The sequence below is a fragment of the Solanum stenotomum genome, chromosome 7 (genome assembly GCF_019186545.1).
Source record: "Solanum stenotomum isolate F172 chromosome 7, ASM1918654v1, whole genome shotgun sequence".
NCBI classification, from domain to species: Eukaryota; Viridiplantae; Streptophyta; class Magnoliopsida; order Solanales; family Solanaceae; genus Solanum; species Solanum stenotomum.
In genome coordinates, this window is record NC_064288.1 from 13569563 (window position 1) to 13589314 (window position 19752).

Below are 19752 nucleotides of genomic sequence, written 5' to 3' on the forward strand. Positions count from 1 at the left end.
TATATATATATATATATATATATATATATATATATATATATATATTATTTATTTATTATTTATTTATTTAAGTTCACAGATGATTTAAATCATCTTTTCAAGGAAAAATCTTTAAAAATAAATAATGGAACAAAAATATTTTGACTATAATTTTTTTATTTGGCTAAAGATAATGATATTCTAATCAAGACCAAGAAAAGAGAAAACACACCGTTAAAACGAATAATCATTGCATCTAAAAAAGAAATATATAAAATTTCAATCAAATATTTTACGTATTTAACCCCAAAAAAGAACGATGCACAATTCAAATATATAATTTTTGCATGAAAAATGCATAATTATTTTTCTTTTTGTAGGAAATACTTGTTTGAACTCCATTATTTTGGCTTAACGTAACCTTCTTGTAAAATAATATAAACACAAGTATGCATTGGTAGTTTGGTACATGAAATGTACCAAGTATGGAGAAATGCATGAAAACATAAAGGCATAATACATAAACATGATCCTTAACTTGGCGTCAACTGACAATTATGACCTTTAACTTTGGGTGTGCACAAATAGACACTTAAACTTGTATAAAATTAAACAAATATAATATGCAATAAACCTGAAACAATCTTGAAAATAAGAATATCAAGCTCACTAAATGCACCGTGTGTCTTTAAGAAAATTATTCCCCTTAATTACCCGAGGTTAATGGAATATATCCTCCTAGGATAGAACAATTTTACTCACCGGTGTATATTGGTACCTAAAATCACGGTGTCAGCGAATCACTCAATGACAGTAAAGTATACTAGAATTTGTTTGTGCAGAATAACTAAAAGAAGTTCAGAAAATTCATTGTTGAAAAATAAGAGGAAACATCGCTATTTATAGACAATGATAAAGAGTAGTGTGAACTAGTGTTTATTGTGGCTTACCGGAAAAGTTACAACCCTTTGGAAAAGTCAAAAATCATAACCCTTAGTAAAAGTTACAACCTTACGAAAAAACCAGAACTTTTCATAAATGTCACAACGCTTCATAAGTCATAACTTTTCATAAAAATCACTACTCTTCAGGAAAGTCTTCAGGAAAGTCACAACTCTTCGTAAAAGTTATTAACTTTTCATTCACATTTTTAAAAACCCAACAGTAATGAACATAGTGGTGGGAAACATGAATCTTGAAGGCAAGAAATCCATAGAGAAAGGGATGCAATGGCGTCCAGAAAAACAAAGGTAATTGAAGATCAAGAAGACAACAGTACTATTAAGAAGTTAAGAACTGGTTCTCTTCACATCAATGACGGAAAGCTAAGTACGTCGTAACATTTCGATTAAGTTAATTTTCCAATGAATAAATATAATGGTGCAAGCTTTTCGGTACATTGTATTTTCCACAGGTGGATTCATCAAGAATGTGATGTAGAAAGTGATGGTATAGTACTGGACCCAGAGGATAGGACTACAGATATACTGAATGAGAAGAGTGATCAACTCACCAAATCTGGTTATAGATATATGTTACTTAATAAAAACGTACTTCTTGTTTGATTCTTGACAATGATATATTCATGCAGAGACGAAACTGATCGTGTTAGTACATTGATATATATACAAGAAACTAACAAAATCTGACCTTACCACAAGTGCCAATGGCTTACAGCTCCCAGGGAAAGAAGTCAGAGAGAAACTCCTTCCTCATATTTCTGCTCTCGTTGAAGCAAAAGATGTAATTTTAGTTGATCATCAAGGACAAGAATGGAACATGTTACTTGAAGATCTCTACTTTCTTAAAGGACATTGGTATGACTATGCGGATGTATACAATTTAGATACCATAGTTATTGAGAGGATTATGAAGCAGCAAGTGAAAGAAGATTTGGATTTTGCTGCAGTGAGTGAGATTGGCGATCACGACTGGGACACCATTTTTCCTCCCAATTCAACATGGCAGATTGAACAAGTTAATAATACTACTACAGAGGACGTCGAAAAGCCAGATGAATTAGCAGAGCAAACTGAAATCAAAGATATTGGCAAAGTTGAACTAGTTGTAGTTATGTATGAAATCACAATCAAGAGAGACCCTGAAAATACTTAGTATGTTAGTTTAAGTAGTGTTGCATAAATGTATTGAGAACACTCAAATGAAGTACTATAAGAGAAATACAATTGAATGTTGATTTTAGAATTTTACTTTGCTCCTTTTGGCAATTGGGTAAATAAATTGTTATGAGTTAGGTCTATGCAAAACTTATTTTACACTAACATAATGTTACAAATTACGCTAGAGGGAAAAATCAGTGTCAGGATCGCTATTTCAAGATGAGGATTCTGACTTGTAGCTCTAAGCCAAGTCACAAATTCATCTGACTTGGAAGAAGCGCTCACAAGTGGAAACACAGAGGTAGACCATATGCTTGAGAGATTGTGTAAGAAGTATACCAATGTGGATTCCTTGGCATTTCTTACTGGAAGTAATGCTGATATTGCAACTCTCGAAGACCTGGGAACTCCTCAAATTGGGAATGCAAAATCAGTAGAAGCAAATTCGGTACAGGAACCTTCTTCCATTACCGAAGGTCAGGTCTTCTGTTGGATTGCTTCTTGCCGCTGAAAATGGAAAATCTATTGGAGATTCAATGGTCACATGTTTTGAGTCAATTTCCATTTGTCCTAATGCTAATTTCCTTATACTTATTGTAACAGTTCCCGTAACTGCAATGGATCTTTGTGTATGGGATCCAGGAATAGGTTTCGTGTTCATGGCTCTAACAGGTTATATAGAGAACGTGGAGGAACTACTATTGTTGGGATGTACTGACAAGTTTTTCTTAATTGCATATTCAAATCCTATGAGGTAGAGTGTGGGATCCCAATTCCCAGACAACCAGGGTGTGTAAATTCCTACTGGTCCAAGGGGTTCTCTGTTGTCGATAACTGCAATGTATTAACGTGTCCTTTAATTGTATATTCACTAGTCTTCGTTGAATATTATGCGGTAAAACATGACGTTTTGGTGGCCAACTTCCAGCAAACATCAGTATTGCAACTTCGCTATATCACTGCTTGTTGGCATGGAACAGATGTGGGAGGTAAAAGTATGAAGGAGTGTATATAAGGTGAAGGTTGTGCACTATGCTGGTTACACACTTTATAAGATCATAAAGATAGTAGAGTTGGCTGCACGCCATAGATTACATCATGAGTCATGACTTAGGTAATGCATTCGTTTTTGATATCCTCTTGAACAAATGTGTGGTTGCAAGGTAAGTTATAACTGAACTCAAATTGATAGTGCGGAAGAGTTTTACTGTAAATCAGAAAGAACATGATTGTAATTGGTGGTTATCAATTCTAAGGAGAGATTTGGTGGAAGACGAGCTTTTACAACTATTGCTCTGTACTTCGAGGTGAATAATTTTAGCTTCGACGAGTTTGAGCATGTTATGAAGTGTTCTCTTTATCATATTTTAAGTGTTTTTGAACCTCCTTTCGATCCTAACAGTAGCCTTGGTGAAATTCTCAGCATCCCCGTTCTTATCTCTATCCTTTAGTTACTTGTAATTTCAATATCTAAATTTGGTGGTTTGAGTATTGCAATTACAATTATAAAGCTGTAATCATGTCCCAGTTCTTATTAATATAGAGAGGAATTCGGGTTTGTTACAGTAAATAAGAATCACTTAACTTGTGTGCTCCTCGTGTATAATGGATAACACAAAATAGAAGCCATAAATATACTTCTAGTAGGACAATGCCAAACACAAGATATGACAACAGTAGCATCAAGATTAGCTTACGTAGGTCAATTGTATCATACAGCTTGATATCCATTAGCTTTATCACTTAGATTTAAATCAAAATAATAAGAATATATGTCTCTCTAATCAACCCAAGAACCCTATATATCTATATGCATTGCCATGTGAGGACGAAAATAAAAATATTTCCCAAGCTTTTGAGTTTATGTCTGTGACCAGTTAAAATGACTATAAAGAAAGCATTAGCAATGAACATTTTAAGAGAGGATCGGAGGAGTTCCTCCCAAGTTAATCACTGTTAAGCTATTGAAAGAATATACAAACATCCACAGAAAAGATTTGGAGGCCAGGTACTTGAACAGGAAAAATATACTAACATGTAAACGATCTGAACATGAATATCTGCAGATTACAATTGTGCGTTTTGAGTATGAAACAAAATGCATGAAGCTACTTAGTTTGATGGCTAATCCCAATGGATGAATGCATTAAGTTCAATCCTGTGTAAGTGACAGACTAGTATTAATGAATCGATCCATCAGAGCCAGTAAGCATCATTACTATCATATCCAGGTTCATCACTATCAAATCCTGGTTCATCACTATCATATTCTGGTTCATCACAATGAAGTTCCATCCTATTATCGACAGTAGTAGTAGTTGCAGTCAAAGGAGGTGCTGAACTATTATTGACAGCTGAAGTAGTTGCAGTAGAAGCAGGTGCTGAACTATTATCGACAGCAGTAGTAGTTGCAGTCAAAGGAGGTGCTGGACTATTATCGACAGCTGAAGTAGTTGCAGTAGAAGCAGATTCTGAACTATTATCAACAGCTGAAGTAGTTGCAGTAGAAGCAGGTACTGAACTATCAGCTACAGCAGTAGTAGTAGGAGGTGCTGAACTATTATTGACAGCAGTAGTAGTCTGATAAGTGATTTCATAGTGATAGGAGGTGTTGACAAGCTGAACCTTTGCAGTTGGATCTAGAATTACCTTGTTAACAAAGATAGTAGTGTCTTCGATAACCAACAATTTGTGTTTAGCTACATATTCCTCCCAATTGCATCCTGTAATATAATATTCGTCTTGAACAGGATGCTCCACTAGCACAACAATTGACTCCTTCGTAATTGTATCATTTAGGGGTAGAAATATTGCATGTCCTACTTGAAGAAGAACATGTGGAACAAGCAATCTTGATTCTTCCTTTGATAACCGTAAGCAGTTGGGATTCTCTGCAACATCTTTAGCACATAAATTCTTGACAAGCACTGGTATTATCTCTATTGATTTACTGCACATGTTTATCTCTATTGGTATTATCTCTATTGATTTACTGCACATGTTTATCTCCATTGGTATTATCTCTATTGGAAAAGGAGGTTTAAGGAGATTCTCTTCCACATGTTTCTTTGGTAACCATAAGAATTTGGGATTTCCATAAACATCTCTAGCACATAACCTCTTCACAACCACTTTCTCCTCTGCTTGACTACAAGAAAAATTAGAGTTATGACTAAAACAGAGAATTGAATTGAAGAAGATACCTGTGGAGTATCAGATTCTGTATTCTTGAACAAACTTCATCAACTTGTTGTTCCTCCATTTCTGCACTTTTTGAAGCCCTTCATTTTTCTCCTATATATTGAGTCCACTTCACTGCTAGAATCGGTTGCAACCGTTTTCTTTCCCTCCAATTATATTAATCCATTCTTCAATATTATTGCTTTTACGTATTTGCAACAATTTTTATTTTCTGCTTTGAGTCCACTACTACGAAATTATAGCAATCGTATTTTAATTTAGGGATAATACATATATTTGACCTTAAACTTGGCTTCAAATTTTAACTTTGACCTCCAACTTTCATAGTGCACAAACAGACACTTTAACTATCCAACCTTTTAATAAATAAACACGCGATTTTTGGAGCAAAGCGCGTGAAATGCAAACTCTTCCACGTGTATTAGTGAGCCACTCAATGGCTGCCAACTAATTAAACACTTTACACGTCCATTTTAGAAATTAAAAAAAAAAATTTAATTAAGGGTAGAGTTGTCATTTCAGCATTTTTTTCACTGTTGTGTGCCTCAAAAATTACTTCTCACTCGTGCAAAATGCGTGCACATCACGCATTTTGCCAGGTAAGACACGCGTGTTTATTTATTAAAAGGTTGGATAGTTAAAGTGTCTATTTGTGCACTTTGAAAGTTGAAGGTCAAAGTTAAAATTTGAAGTCAAGCTTAAGGTCCAATATATGTATTATGCCTTTAATTTATCAAAAAGAGTCAAATATACCCTTGTATACTTTTTTATACAAATATACCGCTTCGATTATACTTTCGGTCCAAATGTATCCCTCGCATTATACTTACACTTGTTTATTTTATTTATTTTTAACCGCATGAAACATGATGAGCTTAGAAATAAATGACTCATCCCTAATTTTAAATAGCCCATTTGATAAACTAATCCCCATCCACAGAAAATCTATTAGGGTAATTAACTGTAATTATAATAAAAATATTTATGTCTAACACATCCTGAAGAACGTTGTTGTTGAGGTTCTATATATTATATAATTTAACTCATATCTCTTGTTTTTTTAACAGTCTTAAGACGACGACAACAACAACGTAGCCAATGTAATTTCACAAGTGAGATTTGGAGAGGATAGGATATGTGGACCTTACCCTACCTCGTGCAGGTAGGGAGGATGTTCCCGAAAGACCTCTACAGTTCTACAAATTAAAAGCACTTGAAAAATCTTGACAAAACAAGTATTCTTCCATATCAGATTCTCTTTTCAAAACTCTCACAAGGCACTTTTTCATTTTTACATGTAAAAATCAAAGTCATAATTTCAACTTCCAGCTAGTACATCGTCCCACATTGTTCAGTACATCGTCTGAACTCCGGAGAGAGACTGTAATGTACTCCCTCTGATCGCTGGCTAGCCTTCCGAGGATTCTGCTTCTTCTCATTAGAAATGAAAATAACAAACAGATGAGAGGATTTGCCATTATCACACACACATATATATATATATAGCTTTTTGCATAGCAGGTATATGTTTTCCTCACAATGAAAGCTGGGAACTTGCAAAGGAGCTATTAGTAAAGAGGATGTTTTATTTAGCTATAATATTTTATTTCAAATAATTTATCATGGCTAAAAGGTTACAATAACTTTATTGCATAGCAAAAATATATGATCAACTATATAACTTTTACCGTAGCAATAAAATTGTACCTAGCTATTTAGCTAATTATTGCCACGATTATTAACAATTATAGCAAAAATGAAGAATTACCTTCGTTAATTTGATTTTTATGGCTGACTTTTTTTATGAATTTATAGATAGCTTGAAATTTGAAATTTTGTGGCTGTTATTAGGTAATAGCAACGATTTTTGAATTCATAGCTTAAATTTCGTAGCTATAGATACATTTTGTTGTAGTGTATGTACTATATAAAATTAACCCTAAAATTTCTAGGGAATCACTATGTAGGCGTAGCCTATGGAATATTGTCATATTTTTTGTGTTTTTTTATGATTATTGAAAAAATTAGCTTAATATTTCTATTTAACTATTTATACTTTTACTTGAAATCAAACATAATAATATTATAAAGATAATTTTATTTGTTGATTTGATTAACAAGTGGTAACACTAACACCATGTAATATTGTTATCTCAATATTAATGATAATATTTTTAAATTATAATTTGATTTAAATAATTATAAAAAAAATATGCTTTTAGAAAAGTGGGCCGGCCCGGTCCAGCTCTTAGCCCACGTACTTGTGGATTGGGCTAACTGTTTTCTAGCCCACAATAAATTGAATCAGTCCGGCCTGACCTGTCAAAATTTAAAGCTTGTATGAGTTAGCCCGGATGGAGTAGGTCAGTAGATATTGCAATTTGAGAAAGGTATAACTACAACATTTTAGGCCTAAGGCCATCTTAAATCTTGACAACATTTGTAAAGTGTTGCCTAAAATATTTTTGGATACACTTTAAAGCGTAGCCTTAATTTTTTAGTTTTTAGCCACGACATTAAAACGTTACCTTTCACCAAGGCCACATTTTTCATTAGTTTAGGCCACATTTTACAAGGCGGCAAAAAGCCTAAAATGTTGGATTATATATATGCACGGTTAAATAAAAGCATTGTAGCAGCATAAGTTATTTTTGTTACATGGAGAAAAACTTTAAACTAACAAAAAAATGGAAAACTTGTCAATTTCTTGGTTAGAATTTAGAAAGAAGGGAAGTTAGTACAATGGTAGCAATAGAGATATATCAAACTAAAAATGTAAAGTATGTGTACAATCTTTCACGAACATTATGGCTTCTTACAGCAGTATTACAAGACACAAATAGATAGGTTATTTTTTAACGGAACATGGTAATAAAAACTTAAAAGGTAATTTTAATAATTTATGGGTATAAATCATATTTTTTGAAATAGTCAAATATTTCTCTCAAATTTTATGACTAAATGCATGATGAAACTTCATTTAAAAATAATTTGCCAAGAATATTTAAAAATTTAGGTCAAACGTTAGCTATATATAAAATCGTAATACAACTTTGACGATAGAAACATCCCAATAATATATGATTTTTTTAAGAATCATTTAGTATTAAAGAAACTGCAAAGTACTTTATATTGGACTTTACTATTGCTTGACAACTCACCTCATGGGTCTCATTAACCATTTTGGGATATCTTCATTATGGGTCATATTCATAACTTAAGTTTAGAAGGAATCAAATTAGAAAATAGTATGCATTTGAATATATCTTCCTTTCCACTTATAAGCTTGACTTATAGATGATTTCATATTACATATATATATTGATCTTTAATAAATTATCTTTCTCCCTTTTAAATATTTATAATTTTTCTTTATTTACTGCATGGGACACTAATAAGAGACAAAAGGAGTATTAGAATATGAATCTCTTATAACACTCAAAGAGGCAAATTAATCAATCTCATCTCGTGTTGAGTGATTTACTTTAATATTAGCCTCTTTCATATTTCATCTTTTACAAAAGAAAAAGGAAATTTTGTTTATACATGTCTTTCTACTCTAGTTTATTAGGTTTGAAATTTTACATGCCCATAAATAAGTGATGAATAAATCATATTAATAGCAGTGTTGATCTAAGTTAGAGTAGTTTTTTTATATGTACAACCTAATCAATTACACCTATTTTTTATGTTGTTTTATTTTTAAAAGAAATGGCCACTGACAATTGGAACATTATTAAATTATATTCAATTTCGAGTATTATTAATTAATTTAAATTGTTGAAATAATAAAAAATTATGAAATCTTGATTCTTGAACAACCTAAATATGATTTTACTCTAAGAAATAAGAAAGTTGAAAAGTAAAAAATCAACTTTATCATATGAAACTTTAAAGATTAAATTGTTTTATGTAGCATAACCTCATATCTAAATAATTTTAAGAAAATAACAATAGTATGTATATCAAATATATTTTTTACCCCTATTTAAGAATTCCCACATGTTCGCTTTCTTTGTGAATTGAATTCACAAAGTCAAAGTTAGAAATGGATGATGGTAAGCAATCCGCTCGTGTCCATCAAACAACACTAATATTGAATATAATTTAAATATTACTATAAGTCATTCAAATTTAAGTTACTACAAGCTATATAATGAAATTAAATCCTCATTAATTTACTCTCAAAAAAATTTCAAAAATAAGAATAAAGAAAACTAAGAAATTAAAACATAAGAAAAATTTCGTGATCTAAATGCTTCTTTTAGCTTCTCTGTCAAGAATTAATAGTGTATCACAACACTTCAATAAAATAGATCACTTATCTGCGTGCATAATGCACAATACAATCACAGTTCATTCAAAATTACTGAATGAAGTAATCTATTTAAACAACTAATACTCCACCATATACATAGAATAATAAAACAAAAAAAATATTAAAATATAGACTATTAGGCATAAGAGGAAAACTGACAGGCTGAAAAATTATAGTGACAAATGAATGAAAAAGTTGAGGAGATACATTTTAATGTACTAATATTCACTTTAATTGAAGATTAAGATGATTAGCACAAGAATATGAAATAAGATGGGAAAGATACAATGTCCTTACCTTACTTTTGGGGTAAAAAAGTGGTTTTCGATAGATCCTCTACTCAAGGAAAAATATATGGAGAAAAAAATAGCGAAAATGAGTAAATCATAACAAATACTATAGAACGCTTGATAAAACATTCTGGAGAAAAGGAACAATAACTATAACAAAATATCTATCTATACATAATAGGAGAAGAAAAAACGTCACATGTCAGCGCCACAATTTTTTAGATTTTTAAATAATAAATCATTATATAACCAATTAAATATTATAAATTCAAAATTTGAAATAAAAATAGAAACATGTCATCAACTTACGCAAAACAGAATTAATGAATTATTAAAATTAATTTTTAAAAAAAAAAAAACACTACAAAATTGTAGCAATCAAATTCAAAGATAACAAAGAATTCAAAGCAGTTCTAATGTTTTGGAGACCAAATCTTACAATTAAGGGATATTTGATGGAAAGTTAATTATCATTAATCAAATTCAGTAGTAAGATTCTATAATCCGAAGAAAAGAAAAGAAAAACATTTGATTGCTTTATTTAATTAACATAGAGGTTATTTTTAAAACAAAAAAATATTTCCTATTCAATCTTAAACCATATCAACTCAAATCTTTAATTTTAAAATGAAAGATGAAGGATTAAAATTTGAATTAAAATTAGCAAATTTTTATATGGTTATAAGTTTTCCAATTTATTGTAATTATTATAGGAATTTTTAAATTCAAATATAACAAAGAATACAAAGCAATTATTATATTTTTATTTGACTTATTATTTAGATTAGATAAATAGAAAGAAGAGAAAACATTATCAATATAAGTTTTCCAATTTATTGTAATTATAGGAATTTTATTTATTATTAATATATAATTAATCTAAAAAAATATTTTTTAAAAATAAATAATTTTTAAAAATAAATATTTCAAAATATTATTTTTGCAAACAACGAAAAAGACACATGTAATTGCAGTTAATTATTTTAAAATTAGTGGGATAGGTTTTAAATTTATGTAAATGTTGATATCTTTATAATTTGAATTAGGTAAAGAATTAAGAATTGATTAAAATTGGTGGATTCCTAAAATATAGGTAATTAATTACGAATTTTTTACTTTCATTTTAAAATTCCATAATTCAAATTATTTTAATTTATAAATTGAATTTAACAAAAAAGTAATATAATAAAAACTGACAATTGAAATTTAACAAAAAAAAATAATACCAATCGACAGAAAAGGCACCAGTTTAATTTATAAAATAAAAATATATTAAAAATTATGAAGTAACAATTTATTTACATTTTAATTTATGTATCCTTATTAGTTTTTATTGCAATTATCTTTTTAATCAGTGAGGTTATGTGTTTTAAATCTATGTAATTTCACTATCTTTTGAATTCTCGATTTTTGGTACAATTAAAGTTAAATATATGTAATTATATTAAATAATAAATTGCACTTTTAAAAACAAAATAGAGACAAAACGAAGAGTTAACAGACTGTCCTATTTCAAAATTTACTTTCTCTACATTTTCTCTCCAGTTCATACTTTACATACAATTTCAATTCTTTTTTTTTGATAAATTGATTTCAAAATTTAAAAATAATATAACTAAAAAATAAAAAAATGAATGATAAGCATTATCCGTAACACACCGTAACCGTACGAATTATTGAATTGTAAGACTAAACAAAGTTACCATATTTTTTAAGACTCTTTTCTATTCTTTTTATTTTGTTTTTTTTTCTTTTAAAAAATGAGATTATCTCTTTTTTATTTTGTATTTTTTTTTAAAAAAAAATCTGGCTAACTACAACGATTGTGAGAATTCTACAGTAGTCAGGTAATCTATAGAGGATTTTTAATTGTTCTCATCAAATTTAATCTGTTTTTACTCTGCTCTACTTTATCATTCGAATTCTCTTTGTGAATTCACTTTCTTTCAATGTTAATACTTTTGGCGAGACTTTTTGTCTACTACTGTATTTGGTTGATAAATATTATCACCAAAGTATAATTTTATTTTATTTGGCATATGTGCTTCCACAACCTTTTTCGTAATTTCTTTTAAATCAAGTATTTTTCCTACTTTGTCTTAAGAAGGCTTGAATTATATTCTGTCAGAGGAAAAAAGTTAAAATAAAGTTTTTTTTTAAAAAAAGTCATCACTAATTATTGTACGTTTAAGCTTTACTAAATTTAGTTGGAGAGTATCTCTATTATAGAGGATCTACATCCAACATGAATTGAAACGAGGGCAATGCAACTCGATTTGAATGACAATATAGATTATGAATATAAAAGAATGTAATTATTAAAACCAAACGTAAGTGAATGTGACTTAGATCCTATATCAAACAAATACGAGACCTCATTAAATATAGAATATGTAACATTTGTTCACCTATTTATCAGTTGATAATTTTATATTTAATTATTTTATAAAGTTTTAGCATTATCGACACATATTAAAACTGATTTTTATTTTTCACTCGAGTTCGATATCAATATTAGATTCCAACTAAATTCAAATTAAAATTGAAAAGTTTCACATTAACGTAAAACACATCATAATAAATAAGAAAAAATATTATGAATACATAAATAGTAACAACATATTGCAATAACAACGACAAAATAAATAACATAATGTCAATCAACATTCAAATATCGGAATATGTATAATATTAACATCATTACAGACAGTGTTTTAAAAGGCGGAGGCGTTGGACGAGGCGTTTTACCTATTACGGGGCGAGATGTTAGTCTCGAAACGCAGGGCGTAAGTCCCATGAATCTCACGGGGCGTAAATTATACGAATCTGTAATTTTATTATTAATAAAATAAATATTTTATAAGTAAAAATAAAGAGAATAGAGTAGTACATTAAGGGGGAACCACCCAAGTGTTGAAATGTTGTCTTTTACGAGAACATTCGTAGAAAGGCGGCCGCGTGTCGCCCAAAAGATATACTCTATGCTACTGCCGTCTACCGATTTCACATCTATATATTCATTTCAAATACAATCTTGAACCTTTGCCGGTTTTGCTCCAATTTCAAGGTGTTGTTCCTTCCCCAATTCACATAGAATTGAAAATTGGTGAATTTGATATGGCTGGTAAGATTATGCATGCTGTTCAATACGACTCTTATGGCGGTGGAGCCGCTGGCTTGAAGGTATTTTCATCTTCCGCTTTGCAAAAACACTTGCTTCCCTTTTTCTTTTCTTCTTCTCATATCAGTGAGTATTATATTATTATATTTGGTTCATTCTTTGGGAGGAGTGGAAAGACCCTATTTCAATTGGCTCATTCCTCCTCATTAGAAGAAAATTGCAGAAAATAGTTGTTTGAACTCTAACCTACTTTATTGGCTGTTCGACTGTTGAATCATATGTACGTCATTAGAAATTAGAATTATTTAAACTGAAAATATAAAATTGAATTTATGTGATGTCATGAAAAATAATAATTTGATAATGCTTAAAACCTCTTGAATTTCCAGCTTACCATAATGCTTAAGCACATAAGAAAGCAATGAGAAACGAAATAGGGTTAGGGTAATTGGTAGTTTGGTTAAGCTGGACGAAATCTCTATAATAAATGTTACTAGTATCTCTTAGATGATAGTGATCCCTTCCGAGCAATTTGAGATCCAAATATTCATTTGGATGTGTTTGTTTTCATGTCTCTCTCCTGGTAAAACACTATAATCAACTACTTCTGCCTCAATTCTAAACTAGTTGAAGTCTGCTATGTGAGTCATCTGTTGCTATTCTAATCTCACTGTTCAATCAATCCTCCGTAAATAGCAGCTCTCTTTAATCGGGTTAAGGTGTAACAGGCTACTCATATGCTGAACTTCTGCTGTTGCTTTGCTATGGCAGTCATTGGGAACTAGTAAAGTTTGGCGAGTTTTGGCGTAAAACATCCTTTAAGTAAGAAAACAAATTAAAGCAAGCAATTTTCATCCCGCTTTTACTCAACCTTACTAAACTAATAGAACCAAATATTCCCGTGAGACCCACGCGACTTCGTAAGCCTCCCCAAAACTGGTCTTCCTTCTTTTGTTGTTTGATTGTTGCCAATGGAAATGAACAGACCCAGCCCAGACTCCATCCAAAATTAAGAAACTTTCACTTACGTTATTTGGAGGTAGAAGCTTTCCTAAGAACCCTTCAAGAACAACATTGAGAAAGACTACATAACTTATCTAAAACAAATATGTATGAGCTTCATAGTAGTGCTTAATAACATAAACCAGAAGGGAGATGTATCTTATGAAAGATATTGAATTTTTCTAGTCTTTTCCAATGTATCACGAAAAATAGAGAAGGAAGGTTGATGTTACGAAGCCAAACACTAAGGGATCTCTCTGAAACTATCTCATAAATATAAACTAATTTTGACATTTTTGTTTAGGTAGTGTCTTGTAGCTTTGAGAGTATAACTATTTCTAGAAGGGAGCTTGCTTGGAAATAACTTTTAAATTGAGCACTAGCAGAGTGCTTGCTTAGAAGTAACTTTTAAATCGAGTGTGTGTTCGAGAAAAAGAAGATAGAGAAAAAAAAAGAACAACTTCACAAACCATTAAAGGTCTTTCTCCTAGGTGATTACCCATATTTAAGTACTCCTTCCGTCCTATTTTATATGAGTTACTTTGACTTAGTATAGAGTTTAAGAAAGAAAGAAAGAAAGACTTTTGAAATTTGTGGTCTAAAATAAGTGATAGATATTTGTGTGGCTATAAATCATTTCATTAAGGGTAAAATTGACATTTTAAAGTTAAATTGTTACTTAATATAGAAATGTGTCATTCTTTTTGGGATTGAATAAAAAGGAAAGTAAGTCATATAAACTGGGATAGAGGGAGTAATTATTATCCTTGAATTAGTCATCTGAGTAGAAAAATTGAGTCTAGTACATATAAAATCTTATTTGATGTGTAGTGAGCAATGTGCTTCTTTGTGACCATTTGAATTTTGAGTCTTAACATAAATATAACTCTTGATTCCACGAAGTAGAACTTTCAATGACTTGTCTATGTCTGTAAAAGAGAAGAAGGCTATACAGATGGACCTTATTGCGGCTATTTATCATACTGAAATTTATGTTTGAATAATGATTGCAGTTATTGGTCATATTATATTGTCTTATTCTCTGTAATTTGTTTCAAACACTTCCTCTAATGAGGCTGCTCTATACTCGGTAGTAGCACAGTTCTAATATATAAACCCTTTTTGATTGTGTGCACGTCTTTGCTTCTTGCAGCATGTGGAAGTTCCTGTGCCTACTCCGAAGAAGGATGAGATCTTGCTAAAACTGGAGGCTACAAGCATTAATCCTGTTGACTGGAAAATTCAGAAGGGCATGCTTCGTCCGCTTCTTCCTACCAAGTTTCCTTTTATTCCTAGTAAGTTCAATCATCAATTACATCTAGACATTTTGTTAGAATTTCTTTGTGCTGTGTCTTTAGTGCTTTTTGGTTTTGGTTGCGGTCGCCTTGTGGTTCATGTTCTCAATGTTTTCTGCATAAGCCCTGTTATGAGGAACTCTAAAGTCTTAAGTATTCTCAAACACTCTATGCTACCTATCAAAAATCATCTCCTTTGACAAGTTAATATAGTTTTTTCTTCTTGTTTCCTTTTCTAGACCCTGGGCTGATATAATATCTTTTGGATGGGACATGGGTGCTCGTATATTGAGAAACTCTTTCGTTGCCCGTTTTGTCTGCCAAAAACAAAAATAGCCTAGGTACTTGGCTGCTTAGGTTATGCAAGGCTGGCATACACATCTAGAATCCCTATTTACTCGGGGAACTGATAGAGTTTGTAGAAAGGAATATATAGAAGCTATTCTGCTATACTAATGTAAATTTGTAAACTGGAATAGGAGACGTCATCAGTGTAAAGTATCTGGGAGATCGAGAATGGTAACATAAAAAAGTAAATATGGAATTTAATTTGCTTGTGTAGTATTTAATGAGTGAGTGGATCTGAACTTGGATCTGAAAAAATAAAAGGAGCTAAAGTTTGAGGCCACCAGTAAGATCAACTTCACTTAATAACATCAACTATTGTTAATGGTAATGTACTCGAATAGGAAGTTAACTGGCAAAAACATCAAGACAGCCTGTCCATTATCTTTATGGAGTAATCGCACTAATGCATTGTAGTATGCATTTTATTCTTGCTGGTTTACGGTTCTCTAAACTGATTTTGGTTGTAACAGCTACCGACGTGGGAGGAGAGGTTGTAGAGGTAGGATCTAATGTAAAAAGTTTCAAGGCTGGTGACAAGGTTGTGGCTATGCTCAATACCCTGGTTGGTCCAATTCTTTTCAAATGTCTTATTTTCGCTACATCTCTCTTACATTTTGGAGCTTGGTTGAAACTAGTAGGCCAGGACCTGCTCAGATTTTACATTTGTTTTCCATGGATGTTTTTGTTCCTTGTTCGCAAAAATGGATGTTGTTTTTGTTCCTTGTTCGATGCCTGTATGGTTCAATGCTACTTTGTTTTGTTTTTGGTTTACTTTTGGGGGCCAAGTCCCCTTATTCAAACCCTCCTCCCCATGGGACTACAGTAGTTTTCCAACTGACTTGAATCCTAACCGTTTTGGTTGGAAGTGGAGGCACCATGGGTAGAGCAACCTGCTCATCTTAACTTTGTAGTATTCCTCCTCCTTGAGTAAATCATTTTACTTTGAATAGTCATGTGGTAATATTGTGTTCTATCGTTTATGATTGATGGATCTTCATGAGCTTTGATACAGAATGGAGGTGGATTGGCTGAATATGCGGTGGCCAATGAGAGTTTGACTGTTCCAAGACCCGCGGAAGTATCAGCTGCAGAAGGTGCAGGTCTTGTTATTGCAGGTCTTACAGCTCTTCAGGCCCTTGTCAATCCTGCTGAGGTTAAGCTCGATGGAACTGGACCCCGGAAGAACATTCTAGTTACGGCTGCTTCGGGTGGTGTTGGTCACTATGCTGTTCAATTGGCAAAACTTGGTAACACTCATGTTACTGCCACCTGTGGAGCGCGCAACATTGATTTTGTGAAGAGCTTAGGAGCAGATGAGGTTCTTGATTACAAGACCCCAGAGGGAGCAGCTCTTAAGAGTCCGTCAGGCCAAAAATATGATGCAGTGATTCACTGCACAACAGGCATCCCTTGGTCTACCTTTGAGCCTAATTTAAGTTCGAGTGGAAAGGTCATCGATATAACTCCTGGAGTTAGTGCCATGTGGACCTTTGCAGTAAAGAAATTAACCTTCTCAAAAAAACAGTTGGTGCCACTGCTTTTAATTCCCAAGAAGGAGAACCTGGAATTGATTGTTGGGCTTGTGAAGGAAGGGAAACTTAAAACAGTGATCGACTCGAAATTTCCTCTGAGCAATGCTGAAGATGCTTGGAGCAGGAGTATTGATGGACATGCGACCGGAAAGATTGTTGTGGAGCCATAGAGTAGTGGTCTAAATGATTTGTGAGGCGTGTGTGCAGTTTGTCATCTGGCTTGTAACAACTATCATTTGCCTTGTATGCATGTGCAGTTTGTCATCTGCCTTTTCCCTTTCATAATGCTGTTCGATTTTGTTGTCTTTGCATTTTGACAATTATTCATTTTCTAGACTGATGACTAGTGGAAAACCAAAACAGTTGAATTGAAAATTGACATTTTCTTAGTGATGAGTGGATTTTTAATCATTACTCATAACAAGCAACATATGTTTCATCAGAGAATACCGGCAAAATTGATGACTACTTTACACAGTAAAAGCTTCTCAGTTTTGAGTTTTTTGAATATACACACCAATCTTCATGTATGAGCTAGTTGGTGTTAGTCTTATGAATTCTTTAGATCATTCTCCTTCAAATGTGAGTAATATTTGAGTGATTACTTTTAAAAGTTAGCGATAGATCTTTGTAGAAGCTTTTGAAAAAAAAATGTGTTTGAATAGTTGTTAATTATTTTTATGCTTAAACAACTTCTAATATTAAAGGATTTTACAACAATAATAATATCTCAATTTTAACTAAATTAGTTAAGGAATCTGCCGTTTGCGTGATCAGTTATTTATTTTTTTGAATTTATGTAACACCTCTGGTATTTACGGTTGTCCTTTGTCTTGTATAGAAGACTTACGAGCCTAAATTTGAGAGTTCCATCGTAGCACTCTGTGATAACATTGTGTTTTAATCAAAATTATAATTTTTTTTTTGTATATTTATTGCTTTCCTAAAATGTTTTAAATATTTATGGAAAAATATTCTAAGCTATGACATAGTTGTGTATTTATTTATTTTTATAAGAATTTTATTTATTAATGATATTTTAACGGAGATAGTGAGTCTTGTTATGTCAAGAAATTATTATTATATGTAGTAGGTTTTGTTCAAAATAATTTTCAATTAATTATGACATATTTTAAAAAATTATATGTATTTTCCCATGACCCTATATAATCAGAGGCAGATCCAGGATTTGAAGGTTATGGGTGTCACATCGTAAAAATAGGATAAACGGGTTGGTTTGTGCAAATTTGTGTTTCGATTCAGGTTATATATCTTTTCAATTTATACGCACGTAGCCGGACCAAGGTGCGGGGTGAAATTCTCTATATGCCGGACCAAGGATATAGAGATACCTAACTTATCACTTTGCATGTAATACACAAGGAAAGGATTGCTATTACTAGGATTACAGTGTTATGAGCTTACGGGGAACACGTACACCCTAGTTATTTTCTCATCTTGATAACAACTAAAGTTTGAATCTTGCTCATTGATTACTTACATAATTTCCTGAATTTGTGTCACAAATCCTCCCNAAATACATTGACTAAACGAATATAATCGTTGGTTAAATTTAAGTATAAACTATATTTCTCGTGGGATCGACCCAACCTACAAGTTGGTTCTTTACTTGATAACGATCGCTTATGCTTCTTTAGGAATGTGTAATTTGAGTGTTTCAAAATTTGGCGCTGCTGCCGGGGAAGAAGGCTTTTAGATTAAGTTTAACTACATTATTGAACTTTAGTCAGGTATTTCTAGATTTTACGTTTTTGTTTTTAGTTTTATTTTCTACAGGTTTCAACTATAGTGTATGCAAAGTACACGGAGTCGATGTGAATTCTTGACCCCTTACGTTCCTGAATTGATAAAATTTTTGAGGAAAATAGTTAATCAAGGAGATGGAATCTGAGTAACTAAGGTGTATGTGTCGAGCCGCAACGTTAAATTAAGCGCTTATTGAGAGGCAACCCAATTAGTAGTGTAACTTCTTATTTTATTTTCATTTTATTAGTGTCACTTTTTTTTATCTTGTTTTTGCAAATTGGGGGAAGTCTGAGTACCCAAAAAAAAAATTGAAACAAAGGAGCATGTTTGAGCTTAAGTGTGGGGTGTGTTCGACCCTTGATGAAAATAAAGAGAACATGCTACTAATTAGGCCATAAGGCCTCAAAGAGTTTTCCTAACCCTTGTTTTAATTTTATTTGATGCTTTGGGGACATAAAATATTTTTAAGTGTGGGGTAAATGAATGAATTCCTAGTTTTTACTATTTTATTGAGTCTTTTTTTTTTTAGGATGGGTTCCTTGGTTTTTGTTTTCAGTTCTTTTCCTATGGATAGTCCCTTTGAACCAAGTGTCTTTTTATTTTTTTTAGGAATAAGTTATTTTATATATATATTTTGAGAGAAAAGAAAAGACCATTTTGAGTGGTGTGATACTTGCTATTTAGGCCTAATTTTTGAGTTGTACTTTCTTGTGAATGCTTGATAAAAAAAATGCAGACTCTTTGACATCTAAGCTCATGGTTGTGACTTTGTATATAGC

General features: G+C 31.8%; 1 protein-coding gene across 1 annotated transcript; it reads left to right on the forward strand.

The window, feature by feature from the left end:
• Positions 1-12822: 12822 nt before the first annotated feature.
• Positions 12823-17653, forward strand: LOC125870571 (chloroplast envelope quinone oxidoreductase homolog). Its single transcript, XM_049551030.1, has 4 exons — positions 12823-13091; positions 15185-15326; positions 16145-16236; positions 16687-17653. The coding sequence occupies exons 1-4, from the start codon at positions 13026-13028 to the stop codon at positions 17374-17376; spliced, it is 990 nt and encodes a 329-aa protein (XP_049406987.1). The 5' UTR covers positions 12823-13025; the 3' UTR covers positions 17377-17653.
• Positions 17654-19752: the final 2099 nt, after the last annotated feature.

Bases quoted from the DNA above. Each gene is read 5' to 3' on its own strand.
- LOC125870571 (XM_049551030.1), top strand. From the start codon at position 13,026: ATGGCTGGTAAGATTATGCATGCTGTTCAATACGACTCTTATGGCGGT. The intron at 13,092-15,184 runs GTATTTTCATCT...TGCTTCTTGCAG, and splicing joins GTGGAGCCGCTGGCTTGAAG to CATGTGGAAGTTCCTGTGCC. The intron at 16,237-16,686 runs GTTGGTCCAATT...GCTTTGATACAG, and splicing joins TGGCTATGCTCAATACCCTG to AATGGAGGTGGATTGGCTGA.